Source organism: Lonchura striata, chromosome 4 (genome assembly GCF_050655825.1).
Source record: "Lonchura striata isolate lonStrDom1 chromosome 4, ASM5065582v1, whole genome shotgun sequence".
NCBI lineage: Eukaryota > Metazoa > Chordata > Aves > Passeriformes > Estrildidae > Lonchura > Lonchura striata.
The window spans coordinates 40,983,189-41,006,760 of NC_140706.1; the positions used below are offsets into that span (position 1 = coordinate 40,983,189).

General features: G+C 38.1%; 1 protein-coding gene across 1 annotated transcript; it reads left to right on the forward strand.

Annotated features, from left to right (window-relative positions):
- Positions 1–3,356: 3,356 nt before the first annotated feature.
- On the forward strand, positions 3,357–20,771 carry GASK1B (golgi associated kinase 1B). Its single transcript, XM_021539580.4, has 5 exons — positions 3,357–4,055; positions 4,645–5,928; positions 12,858–13,072; positions 16,019–16,245; positions 16,545–20,771. Exons 2-5 carry the CDS (start codon positions 4,932–4,934, stop codon positions 16,750–16,752), a joined length of 1,647 nt encoding a protein of 548 aa, XP_021395255.1. The 5' UTR covers positions 3,357–4,055; positions 4,645–4,931; the 3' UTR covers positions 16,753–20,771.
- The last annotated feature ends 2,801 nt before the right edge of the window (positions 20,772–23,572 follow it).

A 23,572-nucleotide genomic window follows, 5' to 3' on the forward strand; every position in this document is an offset into this window, starting at 1 on the left:
CCCCGTCCGGGAGCGGGGCCGCTTTTCCGCTGCCTTTGTCTCGTCGCCGTGGCGGGGAAGAGTCACTAAGAGACAACTTAGATTAACTAATGTCGTGATAAAAGCGCCTTTGGCCCTCCCGGCGTCAGTGCCGGATGAGACAGTTCCCTCCCTACTGGAAGTGCAGCTGTGAGCTCCACAGGCCGGTGGTGCTGTGACCGTAACTGAAGAATCACAGGGTCAATTAGATTCGGAAAGACCTCTGGAGATCATCGAGTCCAACCTGTGACCAGGACCACCATACCAGCCAGACCATGGAGTGCACTAAGTGCCACATCTTGTCTTAAGCACCTCCTGGAACAGACTCCACCACCTCCCTGTGTCCATTCCAGTGTTTAGTCACCTGCTGTGTGTCTCATCAGTCTTCAACACCCCCAGAGAAGGTGACTCCACCACCTCCCTAGGCACTATATTGCAATGTTTTCTGTGAAGAAATTCTTCCTAATGTCCAGCCTAACCCTCCCCAAACCGAGCTTGAGGCTATGCCCACTCATCCTGTTGCTGGTTGCCTGGGAGAAGAGGCCAAGCCCCACCTGGCTACAGCATCTGTTCAAGTGGTTGTAGAGAGCAGTAAAGTCCTGAGCCTCCTTTTCTCCAGGCTAAAAACCCTCAGCTCCCTCAGCTGCTCCTCACAGGACTTGTGTTCCAGAAAAGGCACCTGCCCAGGAACACAGACATGGTTCCAAAGTGGGGCTGCTCGCAGAGGGGGCAGCATGGCCTCGTTGCAGCTCTTCTCCCTGCTCAGGTCTCCCTGGCTGCTAGAGGCTGGCACAGGGCTGGGGGCTGCAGGCACCTGCAGAGGAGGGCAGGTATCTGGGGGAGGCAGGGACATCCGAGGCTGTGCAACAGCTGCTGGCCCTGTGGTGTGCAGCAAGGCAAGCAAACCAGTGAGCCTGGTCAGGGCATCCAGGTTTTTATTTTTCTTAAGCATAAAAATTACCAGCTGTTGGTCTGGAAGCCCCTGTGTTGTTTGGCAACCAAAATCAAGTAGGAAAAGAATCTTTACATGATGTCAGGAAGAGGTCTTTGTAGATTTCCCTGTAAGGATTTGATCCCGACCAGTTAAAGCACAGACTATTAGTCAGCATGTTTAGTCACGAAGCAAACATTTCTCTCTGTGCTCTTGAAGTACAGTTTCCAGATGGCAGCCCAAATTGATCTCCTTACAAACACAGCACGAGCCTTCTGAAGTAATGCTTCATATTTTGCAAGTCAAATCTGCATTATTCATAATTGGGGCTTACTTTGTTTCTCTGGAGAATAAGCTGTCAGTTGTATGGATTCAGTAAAGCTATGAAAGCACCATTTATCAATAATTTTAACATAAATGTCTGTCCATGTGTCATTTAGAGATGAACAGCAGAAGATCTCTATGGAAACTGTATGGCTGAATTGCATCTAAAAGAAATAATGTTCCATATCATAATTGCAAAGGTAGCCTACAGAAAACAAAAATTCTAAAGGCAGATCAGTGTATGTGTTGCATTATTTTATTCAGAAAAAAAGTGATAGGAAAAATGTTAACCTTTTCCATTGAAGTGCCTGCACATAGAAAGCAAGAGCACACACATTAAGGAGCCTAGTCTGTAACCACATCCTTTCAGGTACCCAGGGATAAGGAGAAGTCAAGATGCAGGAGCTTGTGACTGGTGGGCATTGGCACACTCTACCTGTCTCTGCAAATAGGACAGAGACCTCCTGTTAGGAGCAGTGCAGGCCACCAGCTACTTCGGATTCTGCAGCTTGTCTAGCACCAGTAGAAAACCTCTTCAAATGCAGGTGTTGGTGTTGGTGAATTCCAAAGTTAAACAAAAAACAAAACAAAACAAAAAAGGGGAAAAAAAAGGAAGAAAATTATTGCAAATAATTAATCCAGCTATTAATTAATATTTAAAAAGTATACCTAGATCTGTGAAGGACTAGAAATACTTATTTAATTCCCCTCTTCTATTCATTGCTATTTTCCTATATTAGTTTTTATATTCCTGTATTCCTAACCTTAGGAAGGTACAACACTGACCATGAAAGATAGGTATATGAAGAAATTACATGAAAAGCTGACTTTAATAGATGCAGATGGCAATATCACAGTTATAGTTTAGAGCAAGGAACAAATACAAAATCTGACAGATACTACAGGCTAGCTGTAGGTAGCAAAGTGAAATAATATAGGCCAGAATTTGGTTAGACAACAACTGCTGTTCTGAAAGCTTGTCTTAAATATTTTATTGCCACAAAGGAAGTACTGTTTCAGCTTAGTAGTACCCTTTAGTGCTTTGCTGTAACTTTGGGTTAGAATGATTTCAGAGAGAAGAATAGTACCCACATGAACAAAACCCATTTTCTTTGTTTCTTGTGGAACACAATGAATTTTTTTTTTTTTCCAGACAACTCCATAGTCATTTCAGCCTTCCTGATTTTATGGTATCTGCTAAGGCACTGGAGCTGTACACCCCAGGGGCTGAAATAAAAAAAAAAAGAAAAAAAAAAATCACTTGATATTTTGCCTTTTAAGAATCCAAAATTAGAGGCAAATACCTGTTAAAATAACAAGATATTGTAGTTGATTTTCTACCACCATCCATTCCAAAGAACATACCAGTACCTGAGCTATCTCTTCTGAACATGAGAAATAAAGGAAATACAATTGCTATTATCACGTTTAGAGAGCCCCAAAAAAACCCAGCAGTCTACTCTGTACACATTACAATTTCAAGGCTGCAAATGAAATGAGAAGTGAAGAATGACTCTCCATATCCTTTTATAACTTCCTCCAGATAATATTTAAAGAGTAGCAGTAGAAAGATTACATAGATTACAGAGAATTTCAGAGAATTGTTATAGCAGAGGAGAGCTGTTAGCAACTGGAATTTACAGTGCTTTGGTACTGCTTGGTTGTAATAGACAGGTGCTGTGTACGTGCAGGAACCAAGTATTTGAAAACAACTGTTGCAGTGTGATGCATTTCCAACTAAAGCAACTTGTCTGGAGCTTTTGGAATAAATTGTCTTTGTTTGGGATATGTCCCATCAGTCAAATTTGAACTGAAACAAGAAAGAGAACAACTGAAGTGGATGAAGAGATTTTTTACAATCCAAATTCCTCCAAGAACTCAGATTTGGGAAAAACAGGTAACAGGAAGGCTCTTCTACTGCTAATGGGCATGGATATTGAAATTTTAACTTGATAGTACATATTTAGAGAAAAAGTAAGGATAAGTGATGTCTTGTAAAAAAAAAAAAATCCCTCACAAACTTTTATAAATTCATATTGAACCAATAGGAAACATAAATGAACTTCTTAACTGTCTATTCTCCTTTAATAGTAGCTATGGAAAAGAGAATGTCCCCATTCCTTCAATTGCAGTGAGAATATACGTTTTATTATTTTATACTTAGACTAGGAAAGGAGTCAGATGTCAGAGGTTTGCCCTTAGCTTCTGTCTGCCCCAACTTTTCCAGCTGTATAGGAACTATGCTATGCTTCACTCCAGAAAGTGCAAATAGGAGACACTCCTGAGCTGTTTGGTAGCCGATTAATAACATTTTAAAAGTGGCTGTTTTTTCAAAAGTTATAATATCCAGGGAGTGGGCAGTATTTCAAACTCAAAACCCCCAAAAAACTAAATGCAGTAAAGGGAATTTGTTTAGTACATTTGCATGCAGTGCACTAGAGGGCTCTCAGGAGTTACAAATAGATGGAATGCACTTTTGAAAGGCACATACTTCACAGGACTTTTCATTACAGAATTTAAAATAGAAGTTGCTGTGGTTTTGTGTGGGGGGTTGTTTGGTTTGGGGTTTTTTTAATAACGTGAAGTTCATGTAAGTTTATAGCAGTTCATATGCAACCACCTCTCAGTAAAGTTAGCTTCTCAACAGTTCTTAGCTTGCAATGAAATACCTAAATGTGAACCATACTTAAAAGTGAAATATATTCTAGATGCCAGCTTTTACTCAGTTTCTTTTATTAACCTAAGGAGTTTACCAGAACAAAGGATGTGTCAAGCTGAATAGGTAAGAAATTTTATTTTTATAGCAATCTATATACAATTTGCACTTATTCTTTGTTTCTTGGAAAGATCTATAAGCCACTGTAATTTTATTTTAAAAACTATTGCTAGATTATTTTTATGGCTTCACAAGAGTGAAGAGGATTAACCATCTTTCAACTTTAATGTGTGTTTTTGAATGATGGGAACTATATTCATAGTCAACTAGGGAAATTTGGCACTGCTAATATATTTTTATATTAGTGAATATGTGCATATTTAACTACTTGTCACTGGTTCATATTTGGATCATTTACAGCATTTCCATAACATGAGGTTTAGTGAAGACTTTGTCTTCTAAGAAAAAGATAATGATCTGGATTTGACAAGCATTTCTTCCAATGCTGGAATACATCCATCTGAGATTGAAAATTGAGCCTGTATTTAATAGTTTTGGTGTTTGATTTATATTGTAATGAGAAAGTAAAAGATCTATCCTGACAAATTCCTAGATGCATACTGTCTCATCTAGAACTTCTTTTTTCTGAAAAATATAGAGCCACAGATGCTATGTGTGAGTAATGAAAGGAAATGCTACTATTTTCTTTTTGCAGTTTGCAAAGAAGATACATAGATCTTTTAGACTACAAGCCAGTAAACTTTGCTTACGCAGCTGGCTCCATTCATTCTCTGAAGCCAATCACTTCCTCTGTGGTAGCTGATAAGAATTTAACAGTTTGAGAAGGTGGAGTGTCAGCATCCTTAGTGCTGACCACTTTCCCAGGCATATCAGTAGCCTCTGTCCATTGCCCATGCTGGAAGCTACTTGGAAAACAAGAAATAGAAATTGGGGAAGGGAAATGATGCATCATCATCCTGGCTGGAATGTACAGAAGACTTTATGCTATTTTCATCATGTGGATTCACTAGAGAAATGACCCCTTTTGATCAGCCAAGTAAAATCAAAAACTTCTTTATTTGCTGCCTGTGGCCCTCACGGCTGCTGAGGCTCTGGACTTGCAGGCGCCCAAGGACAAGGAGAAATCTGCTAGTGGGCACTGCCTGTGTGATCTACCTGGGATTCCTTGTCAGCCAAGTGGGTCATGTTTTACCGCAACACAAAGGAGGACATCGAAAGATCAGTTCCAGAAGTCTCCAAGATGCAGCTCAAACTCCTTTTCTGGGCATCCCACTGGATGGCACCCTGTCACCACCCAATTTCCAGGAACCCCAGCTTGGTAGCAATGGGACCTTGCTGCCACCCAATGTAGTTTATATCACCCTTCGGTCCAAGCGCAGCAAGCCTGCCAACATCAGAGGAACAGTGAAGCCAAAGCGCAGGAAGAAAAATGCAATCCCTTTGTCCTACGGGCAGCACTTTCCAAAAGCCACTTTTATGGGCTGGGAAGAGGCCTTTGCCCAACAGCCAGGGCAGGCCACACATGCCGCAGGCACAAAGGGACCGGCGATCGCTCTGGAGACAAGAAAGTACCAACTGGATGAACACAGGCATAAAGGAATGGCTATGAGGGAGAGAGGTCACCAGAGACCTGGGAGGATTTCTGGAGCTGTAAAGGCACAGCTCCAGCCTGAGGAAAGCAATATCAGGATTTATAGCGAGAGCCCTCCCTCATGGATGAGCAAAGATGACATCCTCAACATGCGCATGCTGGCAGACTCTCCCATCGAGGGCATTCAAGAAGTACCTTCGCACAAAGCAGTCCTTGCAGTATTTGCAAGAGGTCCCAGCACTACGGGAACTGCTTGTAATCAGGGATACTGTGGAATTGTCAAAAGGCCGCTTGACATGAGTGAGGTGTTTGCCTTTCATTTGGACAGGATCTTGGGGCTAAACAGGAGCTTACCTTCTGTAAGCAGGAGATCAGAGTTCTTCCAAGGTAACACATTCATGTGGTTTTCAGCTTGCAGGTGGGGTGCAGAGGTTTCCTTCCCACTTGGCGTTAGCCATGGGGCGGCAGCAGCAGCCATCCCCTTTACCTCCTGTGAGCCCGAGAACTAACCCCATTTTTACAGGGAAAAAAAGCTAGTGTCTGTGTCTAACTACTGCAGTGCACTTATTCTGTCCAGAGAATGAATACCAGAGAATGAAGTTTGCTTCAAATATGATAGAATTGCTGTGGGCAGTAACAGTTTCCTAACACGAGTCTGGAACAAGAAAAAAGAGAAAGAGCAATCCATAGATTGCTTGACGTTGTACAGACTGCCTGAAGTGAAACTGGTGAGAGATTCCAGAATCTCTGTAATTCAATGGGTATTTCTGCTGTTTTTAATTAAATTTCTCATATTTTAGAATCAACTTTAATAAAATACTGTTGGAACTTGTCACAAAAATTAATCTCTCAGGTGGTAGAAATGGGGTCAGATCATCTACTCAGAGACATAGGGAACCTGCCTGCAGAAGCTTGAATCTTCTTTCATGGCACTAATCCCCTTGGGAATGGAAAAGTTTTTAAAAAGTTCTTCCCTTTCTTCTGGTAGTTAAAACCCAAAAAAACTACATTTCACTGAATTCTGTACATTTTCAGATTCTCTGCACACATCTATAAAAGATATCCAAATACACATAGTAAATATCTCAATATGCCTGTTACATGATTAGTATAGAGTTTCCAGTTAAAAAGCTGATTTTTAACCTTTAGTGAAATTAAAGGTAGAATTCAGACATGTAATGTGAGCTAGAAGTCTACTTTAAAATTGCTACCTTCTTAAATATATCTTCAGTGTAAGTCCTATTTTTGTACAGTCACAAATCCAAAAGGACTATGTTTGCATTTTAATGAATCATTGCAAAAGTAGCTAGCTATGTTTTTGCTGTTCATTTCTTGCTTCAAAATCAGCTTCTACCAAATAGTTTCATATCAGTCTGCATTTCTTAAAAAGAAGAAACACAAAAAACTAATGCTAGAATGATTTTCTAAAGTCTGACATCAGGAAGACAATATCGTGATTTCTAGTGTCTTCCTGCTTTGTAAACCTTCCCTTTGGCAGCCTGTACAACAATGGGAATGAATCTCTAGGAACAACAGTTTGGAGGCTTCTGAATATTATTCATACTTGCAGAGCATGGAAGATACATTATGCCTATTTTATTTTTAGGAACAAGATCTATTGCTATAGAGCTGTCATAAGGCATTAAGGCTGTTCGGATGGGGGAACTCTGCACAGTGTGGCTGCAGAGATGACAGACTGCAAACCTCAGAAAACTGCTATTAGGCTAATTGTGCATTGTGTTGCTCAGTATCTGTCACCTTACTGTATGTTTTGGACTGTCTGGAACAGAATGTGTCATTCTGCCCTCTAATTTTCTTTTTCTCATAACTGGCTAAGTTCCTATTGCAAGAGGAGTGTTGCTAGGTGATGAGAAGAGAAATAACACTATTTTGGTCTCACTTCATTTTTTCCAGCTAAAGGCTGAACAGAGCATTTGGAACAGTGACTGCACCTTGTCTCTCATGATTTCTTTAGCCTGGAAATATGCTGGAACTCAGATGCGTTGCAACTACTTGAGCTCTTTACTATTTACGTGCTTGTATCTGGCATAATGTGAAAATATTTGTGGTAGGAAAATGAGCAAAAATATAATTCTTAAAAATAATATGAGTAATTAGCTCATTGAAATGACCTATGTTTGTTTCAGTTAAGATAGGTAGGCTCTGTAGCGTTTTTTACAGAGTGGCTTGTGTGAATCAGTTATTCACATGGGAAAGCAAACAATGCAGGATTAGAGACTGTGCATGTGTGTATGAATGTACACTATTTCTGGGCTGACATATCTCTCTCCTCAACACATCCTTTAGCTTGCCTCAGTTGTGATGTGATCCAACAAGACATGTTTGATGTAGCATTAAAATCTTAAAAAATGGGCTTTTCAAAACTGTCATTCATTTTGTCAAAAGCAGTTTCAAAGAACTGCTTAGTAAATCCCTGTACAGGTTCTATTTCCCTTATTCCCACAGATCTGACACTGATGTTTTTTAAAGTCATGCAAAATTCTGTATTCAAGTTCCCTGTCTGCTGCCCTCACCTTCCTTTGTTAATTGTGAACCCTTTTAAGTGTTAACTGAATTTTTTTTTGTGGCTTGTCTAATTTTTCCATCATCCATCCTGGATGGAAAAATCAGGTATGATAACTCTTTCTCTCATACTTTTACAATGAATTGACTGGATGTAAAAAGCCCGAGTAGTTAGTATAGGTAGGAAAAATCCTTTAGGGCTGGGCATAAAAGTCTAAAAGAGCATGATTTTGTGCATACACAAGCAGTCATTCGTTACTTCCATTGCTACCGACAGATGAGAAAGATGTCTCCAAACACCTATAAAAAAAGGACAATCCTGTAAAACACCAAGAAATAATAAAATTCTGTTGTGGAATAAATGAAGGCTGACGCTTATGTGCTGAGTTTTGGGATGGTCACAGTAATACTACAGCACTAAGGTACTTCATTATTTCATAATCTTAACCTGAGGATTAGAAGAGACATAAGTGACCTTGCTTGGTGTTGCAGCCCAACCTTAATAACCCTTGCACAGGAGCTAAGCCAAATGCCTGCATGTATGGCCTCCAGCTCAGCAGCTGCATTTGCAGGCTGGGACAGTGGCAGTATTTGCTAGGCTTGAGCTACAACTGGAGTCTGGGGGCTGGGGCAGGCTGGTTTCTCTGTCTCACCTGACAGCTGTAAGGACAGTGCTCTGGCTCCTTGGATAGTAGCAGTGAGGCTGGGCTCTTTGTTTAGCTTTTGGTACAATAGCTGCTGCTATGCAGTTTTGTTGCGCCTCTTGCTGAGGGACTGAACTACTGCGTGCTGATGGCTACTTCTCTTCCCCTCTGGTTTTCTGATATCCTGAGTCTAACTAAACTGAGAATAATAAGCAGTGGTGTACTCAATCCACTATTTGTCCAGAACCTCCTTTTTTCCCCCAAATATGCAATAAACTCTTCCTGTGAGTAACACCTTTCATTGTTGGTTTAGTGCAAATAGATGAATGACATGATAGCTCCACTGGTTGCACTTGTTTTGTTTTACTGGCCTCTGCATGACTAGAAATGGTGTCCTAGTTTTTTCTATGTTATACCCTGTGCTATCAGCCTGCTCTTGCCATCCCATCAAAAATTATGCAATATGAATCACCAGTGTCAGGGCAAAGAATAAAAACCTAACACTGCTTTCAGAGTGCTCTAAAATACTTCCACAGAGTGGTGTATCTCTCAAAGGGGTACAAGAAGCATATTTCCAGTATTCTGTTGGATAGAGAATTTCATGTACAAGCAATAATGCAGTCCATAGTCTAGAGAGCAACTAATGTACATTTCATACATTCCTTAATACTGACATCCATATGAGCACAGGACAGAACATTGCAATGAGGTGCATAGGGAAGAAAGAAAAATAAATGGCCTAACTTCTATCTGCTTTCTGTGTTTGTTCCTTATATTTTCCCTAAAAACATAAATTCTCAGATTTGTGCTGTGTATGCTGGTCCCTCTCCTTTCCCACACTAAATTATCCTTTCTTACTAATGCACGGACAACTAAACTCTTCTTGCAAAAGTGGCAGTGGTGAGATGTACTGCCTTAGAGTGAACAATGGTGAGTTTGAGAAAGGGCTTTAACTACCTCATGAAAGATTTTCTGATTTTAGTGTTGAACTTCTGGGCATGTTTGAAAATATTTTCTTTCAAGGAAGTTAGAGAAATTGCTGTATCTATGAGTCAGAGCACAAGATGAGAGAAATGTTTGCAAGAGCAAAATGTGGTTCCTAACCACATGAAGTTGAGAAGCATGCAGTTTATTTTCAAAGTGATGTGGGGTGTGGAAATCTTAAGATGATGCCTGTGTTGAAGAAGCCATGCAGTGATATATCACTGAGCAGCACATGAAGCAGTTTGAGTACCTTGAGGTTGCCTAGCCTTAGGAGCCTGAGGTTTCATCTGTGTTAGCTTATTCAACTTAGCTAAGACATTTTTAGAATTGTTTTGATGTTCAAAAATGTGTATGAATTACTAGGAAGATGGTTTCAGCATGAGTTTTGAAAAATCTTTCCCATGCAATATTGAAGATTGCCTTTGGATAGTTAAGTAGATATATAGATCTAAAATGGCAGTTAAAAATAAAATGAACCAAATCAGCTCTAGGTGAGATTCAATGCAGTGCAGTTGCAGCAACAGAAAAGCAGCACCCCTCTGTGTTACTATGTAAAGCTGACTAGGAAAGAAGCACATACAGAATACACTGGACTTTTTCTGAAATGTGCTTCCCCTTCCAGGTTGTGGCTGTAGGTCTCTTCACTGTTGAGGTAACTTCAGCCCAATCCTACTGAGGTTTCTAAAAAAAGAAAAAGAAAAGCTCCACTGATTTGACTGGGGTCATGCTAATTCATGCAGCTGTGAATCAGACCCCTTATCTGCTTTAGTTCAGCCTCTTCATGTTTCTCCTGCAAGTGTCAAAAATTTGTGTCACAGCTCTTTACTGAAGTTGCTGTTTCATATTCCTGTAATCCAATTTATATTTCAGAGTTGAAAGATTTTTTTTCTTTTGGATCATTTTTCTGCTCCCATTTCCTTTGAATTGAAAACATTTCCTGTATTTAACCTTAGTCTTTTAAATCCTTAGTCTTTTTGTATCTTAATGGAAACTGGCATGATATTATTCATAGTTTTCAACTATTTATATTACTATTGTTTATCATCTCCTTTTTGGGTAGACAGGAGATGTTTGTTTTCTTAGAAAACTGTTTATGTATTTGATTTGTGAAAGAATTAATGAATAGTTACATAAGTTGTTACTGGAGATATAATAGATCAGATTTGGTCCTGAGGAATGTTGTCTTTTTTGTGTGTGTGTGTGTATGTGTGAGAATTCCCAATGCTTAGATAGACTTTCTCCAACTTTCTTGGAAAAGAAACTTAGCCCATAGCTTATCTAACTTGGGTAAAGTTATCTATAGTGTAGGTGTTAGAGCCAGAGTGAGAGAGATGGAGAAATGGGTAGGATTTACCAAATAAGTTACCTAAATACTTATTCAGGCACCACAATAGAAGAGAAGCCTGATTTTCAGGAATGCTCAGCTCATTTTTTCAGTGGAGGAGAGTGTGGAATATGGTGCTGTTAAAGGAAATACTGATCATAAAGAAAGAGTGATTGATGTCCATAATGGAAAGACACATTCTGTATATCCAAGGAAACCCTGGGCAGCTGGGAGGGAAGTTAACTGGGTTGGCTTGGCTTTGGAAGGATTACCTTGTATGTGCAAGCCATGGCAGAGAGAAGATCAGGTACATTCTGATTTGGGAAGGATCTGGCTTTTCTCTTGGCCTGGATTGCATGCGGGGCTGGTCTGTCATGCTTGTTTGGTGAATGGGAGATGGAACTTTGCACATCTTTCAGTACTAGGTACAGGCAAAGATAATTTCTTACCTGTAGTTTTACAACAGTCAGCATCCTTTGAACAAGTTGCTTTTGATTCAGCTGTGTGGAGATTGTTTTTCACAGTCCTGGCAGCTTACAAATGGAGCACTGACATTGGCAGCTTTTACCTCGCTGCTGGCACTGATACCTGTTTTCCATGGGCTATTTTCTGTCTGGTTTGCTTCTGAAGAAGCAAACCTGGACCTCATGCCTTCTAAGAGCTTTTTTGCAGATCTGTCTCTGTCTCCCTGAGCATGTGGAAGACAAAGAGACAATTTAGGCTGCACTTAACTATGCAATAAATTGTGCAATAGTGTAGACTAAGTTCAATGAACTTCAAGATGAATATGAATAATTTTTAGAGCTTTATATGTGTTCCAACACTTTTTAGTAAATAGTGCTTAAGCTTTGCAGTTAAATGGTTCTTCCTCTCTGTACTAAGACAGATTTTGATCTGTCTACACATCCTAAAATATAAAGGATTTCTTTGTTTTAATGTGTACAAGCCATGGTAAGTCATGGGTCCTTAGCAGTTTAAGCAGCAGTAACATTGCATCAGGAATAAATGGAGAGTTTCCTAATACGAAAGATCTGTCTGTTCCTTGATCCTGTGTGAAATATATTTATCAGTTCTTATACTGGCGAAGCTAATTTTAAATTCTTTGATGAGGTTTGTTCTCACCAAAGCTAGAATTCACCAAAGACAACTCCTCTGTCTTAGTTTCAGGGAAGAGAAGAATATTCTTTACACAGAGGAACTAAAGAATTTGGCTAAAATATCTGCTATACAAAACAGATCTCATATCTAGGTAAAAAGCCCCAAACTTGTCAAGTTGTTTATTCATGCTATGCTCACATTCTCAGTATTCTCATGTATCCTTTCAGAGCTGTGGAGTAGTATATTATAGGTTTGAAATAGGAAGATAACAAATTAAATCCACTTTGAGTATAGGATTTGTGGTGTCTCTATGTCCATTATGCAAAGAAAATGCCTTTGACATAAGTTTCCAGCTCTTGAAAATCAGCAGTTCACTGCAATCAGAGGGAAATTACATTGCTGATTCACAGTGGCATTGTAGGCTTTTAACCTACCTAGAAACTTTTTAATAATTAATTTGGTTTAGTATATGATTTTGTACATTAATCTCTTTCTTCAAATAAAGAAAGTCTTCCATACATTGGAGGCATTTGTGCCTATGTTTCCAGTCCTGTGGTGGCTGCTTATGGATGTAGGATGAAACTGCATTAACCAAAGAATTTCAAGATATTAGTCCCTGGCTGGTTCTCCTGCCAGATCTGTAAAATAGTACATTTACTAATGCTTAGGCAATGTCTAAAGAAGAATCAAATGAAACTGATAGTATTGCACTATAATAATGGTATTTTTTTTCCTTTTTTCAGGTGGTCAAGCCTGTCCTGTTATTCTCTGGGATTCCTCACTGAGTCCAACAGATAACAGTACCCATTCTTCAGTGAGGTTAACATGGGGACAATATCAGCAGCTACTGAAAAAGAAATGCTGGCAGAATGGTAAAGTTCCCAAAACTGAGTGGGGCTGTACTGAAATTCATCATCATGAATGGTCCAAGATGGCACTCTTTGACTTTCTGTTGCAGGTAAAATGTTTACTGAATATGACTACTTGCCTCATAAATCATGTGATCAAACATAGGATTTTTAGAAAAAGTAATTTTAGTGTATTTCATGTTTTTAAAATGGGGAAGAGAAGTATTTGCATAATTTGAAATTATTTCTGGCTATTTCTTATGATTAAAATATCCAGAATGCAGTTTATAATCAGGCAGGAAACCTAACTGACTCATTTCTTTTAAAAGAGGAAGCAAAGGCTTTTGCCTTGATTTATTTCATACTGAGTCAGGCATACTGTTTCTCCTTCACTCCTTATTTCTCCAAACAGAGATCTTGACTGTGTTCACAACTGTAAATCTCTGTTTATTCTGTGGTCCTTCCTGCACCTCCCCAGCCCCAAGAGGTAACTGAAGTGGTTTTGGTGAGCTGCAATCTGGAGCAAGGCAACAGTTGTAGTGGATAATTTTCCTTTTTTTTAAAAAAACCCTAGAGAGTGACTTAGTAAAGAAGGAGTAGAGCAGTGACTGAAGAATGATAAATCTGCTGTTCTATTATTCAGAAGGAGTGGTTGGTTAAAATAAGATACAACAGGATTGAACTTCGCATTACAGGAGACAAATTACTCTTGTACTAATAGCTGGTATCAGAATGATTTATATCTCTGGTTGCCTACCAGACAAGAACATGCATTCTAGAAAGTGAATGAAAGTGACTCTCATAGTTCTTAAAGACTACAGTTTTATCTGTGTGCTCTCACAGATAAAACAGACTTTATCAGCAGCAGAATATAAAAATTTGAAAAAAAAAAAATGCTAAGAAAGGATTTGGTGCTAAAAAAAAATTTGTCATTCAGAAATAAAGAATAATGGTGAAAAGCATTATCTGATAAGCATAATTTCCTCAGAAGAATAGGTTTGACACCTCTAATAGATCTTCCTAATTTCTGGTTTCAAATTATGTAAAACAGGAACAGGATATAAAATGCTTATAGTTGACCTTTATTCACCTCCTGCAAGAACTCAAGCAAAATGGATTCTTTAATTTTGGGAGTTTGGACCTCTTATGTACATAAATATATGACAGAAAATTCTGCCAAACTATATGAATCAATTCCACAGTGTTCCATCATTGTGTCTTAGCACTGAAATGGTGCAAGATGTTGTGAAGAGGCTGTCTGTAAGAACAAGAACAAGATTTCCTTGTCTATTTAATGCATGCAGAGAAGTGCATGGGGTCTGTACATCAAAGGAGACTTTCTAGAAGGACTTTGCTTTACTTTTTTACCTGTGGATGGATTGAATAAGGAATCCCAGGAGAGAGAACACTGGAAGCAAGAGGGTCTCTACAGCCTTCAGGATTATGAATGCTGCTCACGAAAGGAAAAAGAGGAAGAAAAGTCTGTTCCTCTCATCAGGATTTTGATATTTGGAAACAAACACTGTCAGCAATACAACTAGGAATAGAACTATGTATAAAAAACCCCAAACAAAATCAAAACAAACCCAATTCCCAAGCTTTCATTTGATTAAAGTGGTGGCCCTTTTATTTCAACATGCAACAAAGTTCTTCATCAGGTGGAGTCCTAATTTTGCTGGGAAGTTACAGAAATAAAATTTTAATTGTGAACAGTAATGCTTTTATGCTTAGAGTGGTTTGAAGAGTTAACAGTAAACAACAAAGGACAGAAGAAATTATTGACCTGTGATTACCTACTCATCAAGTCTTATATGTACCAGACTAGACCTCTACTCTCTAAACATCTGTTAGCAGGAGCAGGTCTGCTGTCTGGGAGGATGAGCTGGAGCCAAAGGCAGCTCTAGGACAGACAGGGTCAGCAGCAGGAGAGGCAGTGCCAGCAGGAAGGATGGTGAAAGCCACAGGCTCCATTTGTAGCCCTGTGAGCATCAGGCATAGACAAGACAGGTCCAAGATTGACAGGCAGGAACCTCAACCAACAACTCATAAAAGCAACACAAAACACCACCCCCCCACCCTCTCCTCTGAAGGACTAAGAGGTGGGCTGAGCTGCCTGAGCTTAAAGGGGGCTCCTATGCCCAGGGGTAAAGGTGTGGCATGTAGAAGTCCAAGGTGAGACTTCTAAGTGTAATCTAGGCCAATCTGTGTGCCCAGGGCTGTAGCAATGTTGAATATTTACTCTCATCTACTCTCAAGAGGTAGTAGCACTTTCAAGGAGTGATTTATCCTTCCTATATTAGATAGTTATCCTAAAGTTGCATCCATTGCTCTGGATGTGCTTTATTCTTGTAATTGTTTATGAAAGGGATCAGAATCAACCAAGTTAAAAGAGATATCTAACATCTAACTAACCACAGTTAGTCCAGATTTATGTATTCTTTCCAGCTAAGTGCTGTGTGATGAATAATTGAGGTTTTGCATGGGAAAAAATAGTCTAGACCACCATGTCATAAAAGTATATACCACAGAGAGGCTTCTCTGTGATTATAAGTACACTGTTCTTACATTTTATAGCTTTTGATGGTTTGTTATGCCCCTCACTGGTCTTTTTCAGTTATTTTGCATACTGTTAGCCTTATAGGTCCCACAAAATGAAGATCCTCTATGTGTGTCAGACTGTGCTATATCTATTGTTCTCCAGCAGAGAAAATGCAAGAAAAAAAGAAAACTTCTGACAAAGGAAATAGAATTGTATTCACCATCCTGTTATTCCAGTTACACAGTGGTATTTTTCCATTATTTTCAAAGAATTTCTACTGACATAATAGATCATGGCTATTAAATGGATAAAATACATACACAGTCTGAGAAACTGCTTTAGCAGTACCTGAGGTATGAAGACCAGGTCTTCACTGCTGCTTCACTGTTTTTAATTACACTTGTCCTGAGCTTACTTTCCTGTCAAGTTGGGTTAGAGAGCAATGTCTTACAGTGACACTTTGCCCCAAGTACTTTGGTATTATTTTAATTTGGCACTCTGCTGTACTTTGTTTTAGATCTATAATCGACTAGACAGAAATTGTTGTGGATTCAAACCTCTCAAGGAGGATTCCTGCATGCAGCAAGGACTGAAGCTGAAATGCAATGATCAGGATGCTGTCGACCTGACACACATCGTTCAGAGAAGGCATGACCAAAGGCACTTGGCTTTTATAGACAATAAGGGCTTCTTTGACAGAAATGAGGACAATCTTGATTTTAAAATACTAAAAGGAATCAATGAGTAAGTTTTCAATTATTAATTTTGTAAAAGGATTGATAATTTCTTCCCAGTTTGAGTATGAGACACTAAACTACTGGAATAGATATAAATGGTCCAAGACATTGACAGGATGTATCTAAAAATGTATGAGTAATCCCACAGCTGTAAGAGATACAATTAACATACATATGATTAGGCATGCATGGACTTCCTTTGCTGAGTTGCAGCCTATATTCTTAGAATTGATTGCTAAACCACAACATAAATACTGCAATTCAGAGTAATGGCAAAAACTGATGAATTTCTTTGTGCTTTTCCAGATTCCCTGCATCTGCAGTTTCAGTGCTGAGGAGCCAGCGTCTACGTGAGAAGTTGCTCCAGTCTTTGTTCCTTGACAAAATATACTGGGAGAGCCAAGGAGGCAGAAAGGGAATTGAAAAGCTTATTGATGTAATAGAAACGAGGTCCAAAATTCTTCTTACTTATATAAATGCACATGGAGCCAAAGTATTGCCCATGAATGAATGAAACAGTTTTGTTTCCACCTGAGAGAAAGTCTTTAAAAAATGTTTAATGGGGCAGAAACTGATGGTAAAATTGATTTAATTCATAGCATTATTTTTTTCCCAAACTTTAAAGTTTACTTTTAAATAAGAAATCTTACATGGTTTAAAAGTAACATTTAAGTGTCAGCTGCAGCTCAAAACAGTGTAGTCTCTTCTATGTCACCAGTGAAATGAAAAATAACCAAATGATAATATGCAGTAATATGCAGGTACCATGAACACTCTTTGTATTGAAGTGTTTGGAAATCAGCAACAGGATTTTTAGTACATTACCCTGGATTGCTCTTACTTCCCTCATTGAAGTCAGTAGATTTATTGCAAGTTTAAATGGGAAAAGAGATGTGTAAGCACTTGATACATTGATGGCACTTGCTGAAACATATATAGTATAGGAATTTGTTCTTTTATTAGGTATACTAAAATGCCAACATTTCCAAGGGCTTCTTTATTTTATTTTGATCTTTTGAAATATAATAACTAAATTCAGCTCCTTTAAATGCAGGAGTGTTTACGCTGGACATGAGGAAATTTTAAAAACAGAGTGAGGAGAACATGGCTTTAACAATAATAATTATTTTGACAAATACAATTTTTACTTGTCCAGTATGGAGTACAATTAATCATGACTCACTCATTGCAATGTATTTTTTTCAATGCAAATTGTTCTGATGTGGGGGTGGATGATCTGGTATTTTCTGTCACTTGACTAACTGGGTATTTAAAAAACAAAATAGCTTTAGCTTTGTGTGAATATGCTGCTGAATAAGTATGTGTTTTGTTTTTGCAAAATTTTTGACAGCATTTTTTGAGAATATTATCAAAAAGCAGACCTCCTAACAAGACTGTTGTTAAACCCAGCAGAGGAAATGTTTATTGTGTATGCTCAGCTCTAGCCAGCAATTCAAGCTTGGGTTTCCATTAAGATTGGCCACTGTGGGGTGATGGCTGCAACTGAGAACTTGCCCCAAGTGTTCCCACAAGTATGTTGTTAGGGAAGGTTGGATAAGCACTCCAGATTTTTACCCTTGAGATGATCCAGAAAATAAATATAAATTGACACAGACTATCATCACATCAACCTTCTACCTGACTGTTTAGAAAAACTCTTATAATCTTTCTAGAGAAATATAATCTTTTTGCCATGAGGTAATGGTAGCTACTCTTGGCTTTATGTGTTGTAAAAATATATAGGGTGTGAAATAATTTTAAAACTGCTGGTGTAATGTCATTAATGACAACCTAAAATGTCTAATGTCACTGCTAATGCGGATGGGTGAATTTAATATTTTAAATAACTACAATTCCACTGCAGATAAAATCAGTTTTCTTTCTTAGTATCAGAAAACCCATTAACAATAATTGAATTACTAGAAGAAATAAATCTCATTATAGGTAGAGTTAAAAAGACTTAGTAAAATTTTAAGACCTTATTCAGCTAAATAGTCTTTTCTTTTATGTTGTCAGCAAAGGACAGATCAATTTGTTAAAACTTCCTACAACTTAACCATTGCCTCAAGAGAATGTGTATTAGAATGTCTTGGACTTTTTGACACCAAGGTAGAATTGTACATGATTTTCAATTTATCTCTTTCTTTAGAGTGTTGTAACTTATTAGCCAGAAAATTTTCATCACAGAAACAAAAATATTACTTTGGCTTGCCCTGTGACAAGAGTCTAGAGAAATAAACAATCATCAGGATATATTTCACATGGAATTATCATTGCAGTGGATTTCGCTCTGTGATGGTCATCACAAACAGTTTGTCTCATTTTCCAGCCTATCTCACAGGTTTCTTCCTGCTAGATACCTGTTCTAGCAAACAAATTTATTATCCCTCACTGCTGGGAGTGAGAGAAAGGCACGACTCTCAGCAGCACAGAGCTTAGGAGAGGGCCCAGCAGAGTTGTGAGTGTAGCTGATTATGACAAGGTCCCCATGAGAACTCTGTCTTCTGTCTTTAGACTGCACATCCTGATGCTGAGTCTTTGCCCAGTTGTAATTTCTTTCCAGAATTGGCTCACTGCTGAAGAAGACAAGGAAATCCATTCTCTTTCCAGGCTGGATCATTTGTTTTTTATGGTCATAACTTGATGCATTCTTCTCCATTTCTTCTGGACATGGACTAGTGTTTCCTTGAGCATGATACATGCTTTTTTATTTGCCTGGCAATTCAGTGCCATATAATTGCCTATGAAATTGCCCTGAAGCTGACCTGAGCCAATGCCTTTCAGTAGTCCTGGATTTGAGAGAACTGAGTAGCCACAATGCTGTGCATTACTTAAAAATCTGACCAAGCATGAAAAGTGTAAATGTAACAAGCAAAATTTCTGAAGACTTTCCAAGGGCAAAGAAATACTCCCTACGCTGTGTTAGCATGCCATATTTCATGTACAAACACTCTTGTAGTCTTCAGGTAAGCCAGGAGACTCTGAGATTGGACAGTGAGACAGGACTGCAGGTTGCTTCCTGTTCTTTCATGTTGATAACAAACTCCAGAAAGTGCTTTTTATCCTGCTGCTGTGGAGCTTGGTACGTAATCCAGTACTGTTAATAATGCAAAATATGATTGCAATAGCTCTTATGAATGCATACTAGCCAAGTTCTAGATTTTTTTTTAAATGAAAATGAAGAATTCTGTATTTTTTTGAGTGCATTTGCATAAATGCTATAGTAAAAAATACAAAAGGAGTACTTTAAGTTTTTTTATTCTCTGCTACTACATTTAAAATACCTGCTTCATTGACATGGGTAAAGTTTATTGGGAAATTGGTTCACATCCTTTGGAAGTAGCATGACTTTGGACTGACAGGAGCTGCACTGTAGCTAAAATAATATCAATTGAGAGGAAAATCCAGAAGAAGCCTTATTCAACCAATGGTGAATGATAGAAAGCCAAGAAACTGTGCTTTAGTCCTCTTTGCTGGGCTGTCTTCCATTTCTGGGCATATGGGATCAGACAAGGATTCATGTTGCATATTATGTGGAAGGTTGTAACCAACAGCAACAGTGCAAAACCTGTGGGTGGGAAAAGGCGATTATGTCATTCTTGAATCTGCCTGAAAGCCAGAACCACATGAAATGGAATTACTAAGAAAGTCAAAAGAGCTTGCTCTCAAAAGAGTTTGAGATTTCATAACACTGGAAGACAGAGCTTAAAATAAGTAGCACAGGCACAGATGCCTTAAAATTCCTTGGGAGCCTGCCATCAAGTTAGTAGTCTTAAATGTTTCAGAAGCTGAGGATATGAAAACTGTGTAGCACTATGAGAGCAGTTTCCTTCTTTTCTTGTCTGGGTATTCTATAAAACACCATATTAAAATAAATAAACAAATAAAAAAGCAGATTAATTCCATGGTTTCAAACTAACAAATGCAGATTCAGGGTACATTAAGGGACAAGGTTCCCACAGCAAACCTGGGAACACTTTCATGTGTATGTTTGTATGCAGACACAAAAATACATGTATTTATACTTTGGCTTGTTTCTAAAAATGGTCAATTTAGCTAATAAAGAGTGAGCTGTTTATATAATTTACTGTTTACATGAAGAATTGTATTTGTGTGCCTAAGTCCAATTTCGGGTATACACAATTTGAAGTTTAAGCAAAATAATAGATGAAATTTTGGCCTCAAAGGATTAACTCTTCTTTTGCTAACACATTTATATTATCTTAAAAGTTTTTTACTGACAGTTGTAGAGTAAAACAGCAGTATGTATCTGTGCTAAACTTCCAGAGTGATATCAACTCAGATGTTTCTAAGAGTTTTATACTAGATAGTGAATTTCCATTTTATTTTGGAATTTGTGAATTTTAAAAGTCTATTTGTCCATTAATTAGTAACAGTGTTTTCACAAGTAATGGCTCATTTAAATCTCTGCTGCTATTGTCATGTAATATGTAGGAATATACAAAATAAAGAAATATCTTTATCAGATTTTTAGTTCAGATCTCTAAGTAGCAATAAAAAAATCCTAATAGATATTATTGTAATATGTGGATCATTAAATATTGTTTAGAAAGAACTATGGCCTTGAAATTGCTTCTTCATAGAAACAGCCGAAAACAGATCATAGAAATCTTTCAGTAGAAATATTTTCTAGCTATTTACTCATGAGACTTGTAACTCTTTCTCACTAAGCTGATTCAGTGTAGCTGTGAATCTTCTGGTTACTGCAACATTGGTATTTGCTACCTTCTTTAGCCATTCTGACAATACCTACTTATACAAACATTGAGCAGAAAAGGCCATGCTCATCTGTAATGCCAGGACAGAAGTATTGGTCAATGACTCGTAAACTTTCTAACATGCCATGAGCAAACACAGGAATAGCAGAGACACTGGACTCCATGTGGAATAGAGGCTCACACAAAGTTAAAGTAGCCTAAAAACTTCTGGCTTCTGAAGTTTATAGTTTTTGCCATGATCCAAGAGAGACTAATGGGAAACATAAAGACTATGGGAAACATTTTAAACATTCTCCTTCCCACAAAAGTAGTTTGTTATATTTAAAATATTATTTATTTTTCCACATTACTGCATGCTTCAGGCTAAATTCTGTCAGATACATTTTTGTGTATTAATTTCAATTTCACTGAATTATCCCATTTCCAGATAAAACAATTTAAGTCAGTTAGGTTAATCTGTATTCTCAGAGGTTGGAGAACTGAACCCTCAGGTCAAAGGGAGACCTTGGGAGAGTGACATAAGGACAGTTTCCTGAAATATAGCATGAATATAGAACTTAGAATATAAGTTCTCTAAACAATATCTGTGGGATCCAAGAAGGATCTACAAGTGTTCTTTGAAGACTTTCAGCCTGTTCCACCTGTATTTCTTTGTGTGTCAGGACATTCAAAGAAGATTAGACAATTCAAGGACAACAAGTTTATATAGGGACTTTGTAAGAATTAGGTAAGCTTTTATCCTCTAACATTTCTAATACAGCAATTTTGGGTGCTGGAGAATATAAAGGAAAGGGGCCACAGACAGTGCCCCAAGCTCATGTTCTCAGCTCACAGTCTGAGCTGTACTGTTGGGCTGGATGGCACCAAGCAGGGAATTCCACATATTTTTGTATTTGAAGGCTATTCTGCCAGGTGCAATATTGTAAGCTTTTCAGGCCTCCCCTTATAAATAAGAATATATAGAATTATCTTTCTGTGCAAGCAAGGGGATGATTGGGATGTTGTGAATCTGCTTTATCTTTGATGAAAGAAGAGAAGGAAAACACATGACAACCTTCTAATGCCTCAGCATTAGAAGCAAAAGCAGTTCCATGGATTTTGTTGTTTTAGAAAAAACAAAGTGAACAAAAATGCAGAAACATTTTTTCCTTACTGTGATGCATTGTCTTTTCTATATTTGGCACTGGGTATTCCAGTACCATTATGTGACTGAAATAAGTGGCTTTTTCTAAATATTAGTTCAGTTTCAGTATTATTTCCTTTTTAGTCTTCTGCAGTACATTTACTTCTTATTTAGTCACTTGGTTTCAGCATTCACTGTTCAGGAACATTATCTCTATTTCCTTCCATGGAAAAGCTGGCATGGCATTCCATGGAGGTCTGTTAAGCTGTACAAGCACGCCTTATCAGAGGTATTCTTCAGCTGGCTATGTGAAACACTTTGAGATTTGGATGGAATTTATTAACTGTGTGAAATCCAGCCTTCTGAAGTGTGAGGATTATGTCTCACAGATGGTACAAGCTGGCAGTCCAATGTGCTTCTATGCTCTGGGAATTCTGAAGCAACTGCAGGTCACACAACTTAATTTTCAGATATAAGTGGATGTATCCCATGCTTAAGACAGGGTCTTTCTGGTCATCTGGCTTTTTTTTTTTTTCCTACCTCAGGTCTCCCAGAATAGAAATATGCAGTCAAAAAGTAAAAATGAGAACTGGCTGAAGCAGACTCTGAATACAGCTGTGGTTTAGTTGCAGTAAAGAGGTAATGCCCAAACAAAAACTAGACCTGCCTTATAAAAACATCATCCTGAAGGAAGATGAAAGGATTCCTGCTGTTATATAAGTCAAGACTTCACTTTAGAAACCCTTATTATGTATGGGTGGTATCTGAGTCTTTTGATCTGAGATACGATCAGGCCCAAATGACTGCAGCAGCTCTCTCCCCAAACTCCCATTTACTCATTCTACTACACTTTTCATGATCATGTGGACAATTCTTCCATAACAACTCACTATCCTATAACATGAAGGTTTTTGAAATTAGACATCTATATATGTTTGAATACCCAGTACACACTTAAATTTTGCTGATTGTTTCAATATAATAGGTTTAACTTTATTTCCCTCTGGGGCTGAATCACTTACATGAAAAACTCTGAACACTACACCTGCAATTTTTATGTTGCATCTGTTCCCTACAAAATACAAGTCTTTTTTGCAGTTGATCAATAACCAGGAATTTTTCTCTTGGTGATTTCTAACAATGTTAAGCATTGATACCAATAATTTTCTCAGATTTCAACTACAAATGTGACATCTTTTTCCCTTACCAGGTCTTTTTCTTCCATATAATATTCCTGTTATTGCAGATATCACTGCTACTATCCAGAATTTCAGCTTGGATGGAAAAATGCTTGGAAAGAGTCTCCCAGTTTATTTCTTTTGTATCATTTTTAGAGTGTACCCAGTTGAATTTTTGAAAAGGAGGTTCAGGTGAAAGATAGATTGTTATGAGAAATGTCAGAAGCCTAGTCATTGGGTTTTTTTCTTTAATAGATTGGTGAAATAGTTAGACCTTTTATAACACAGGTAATC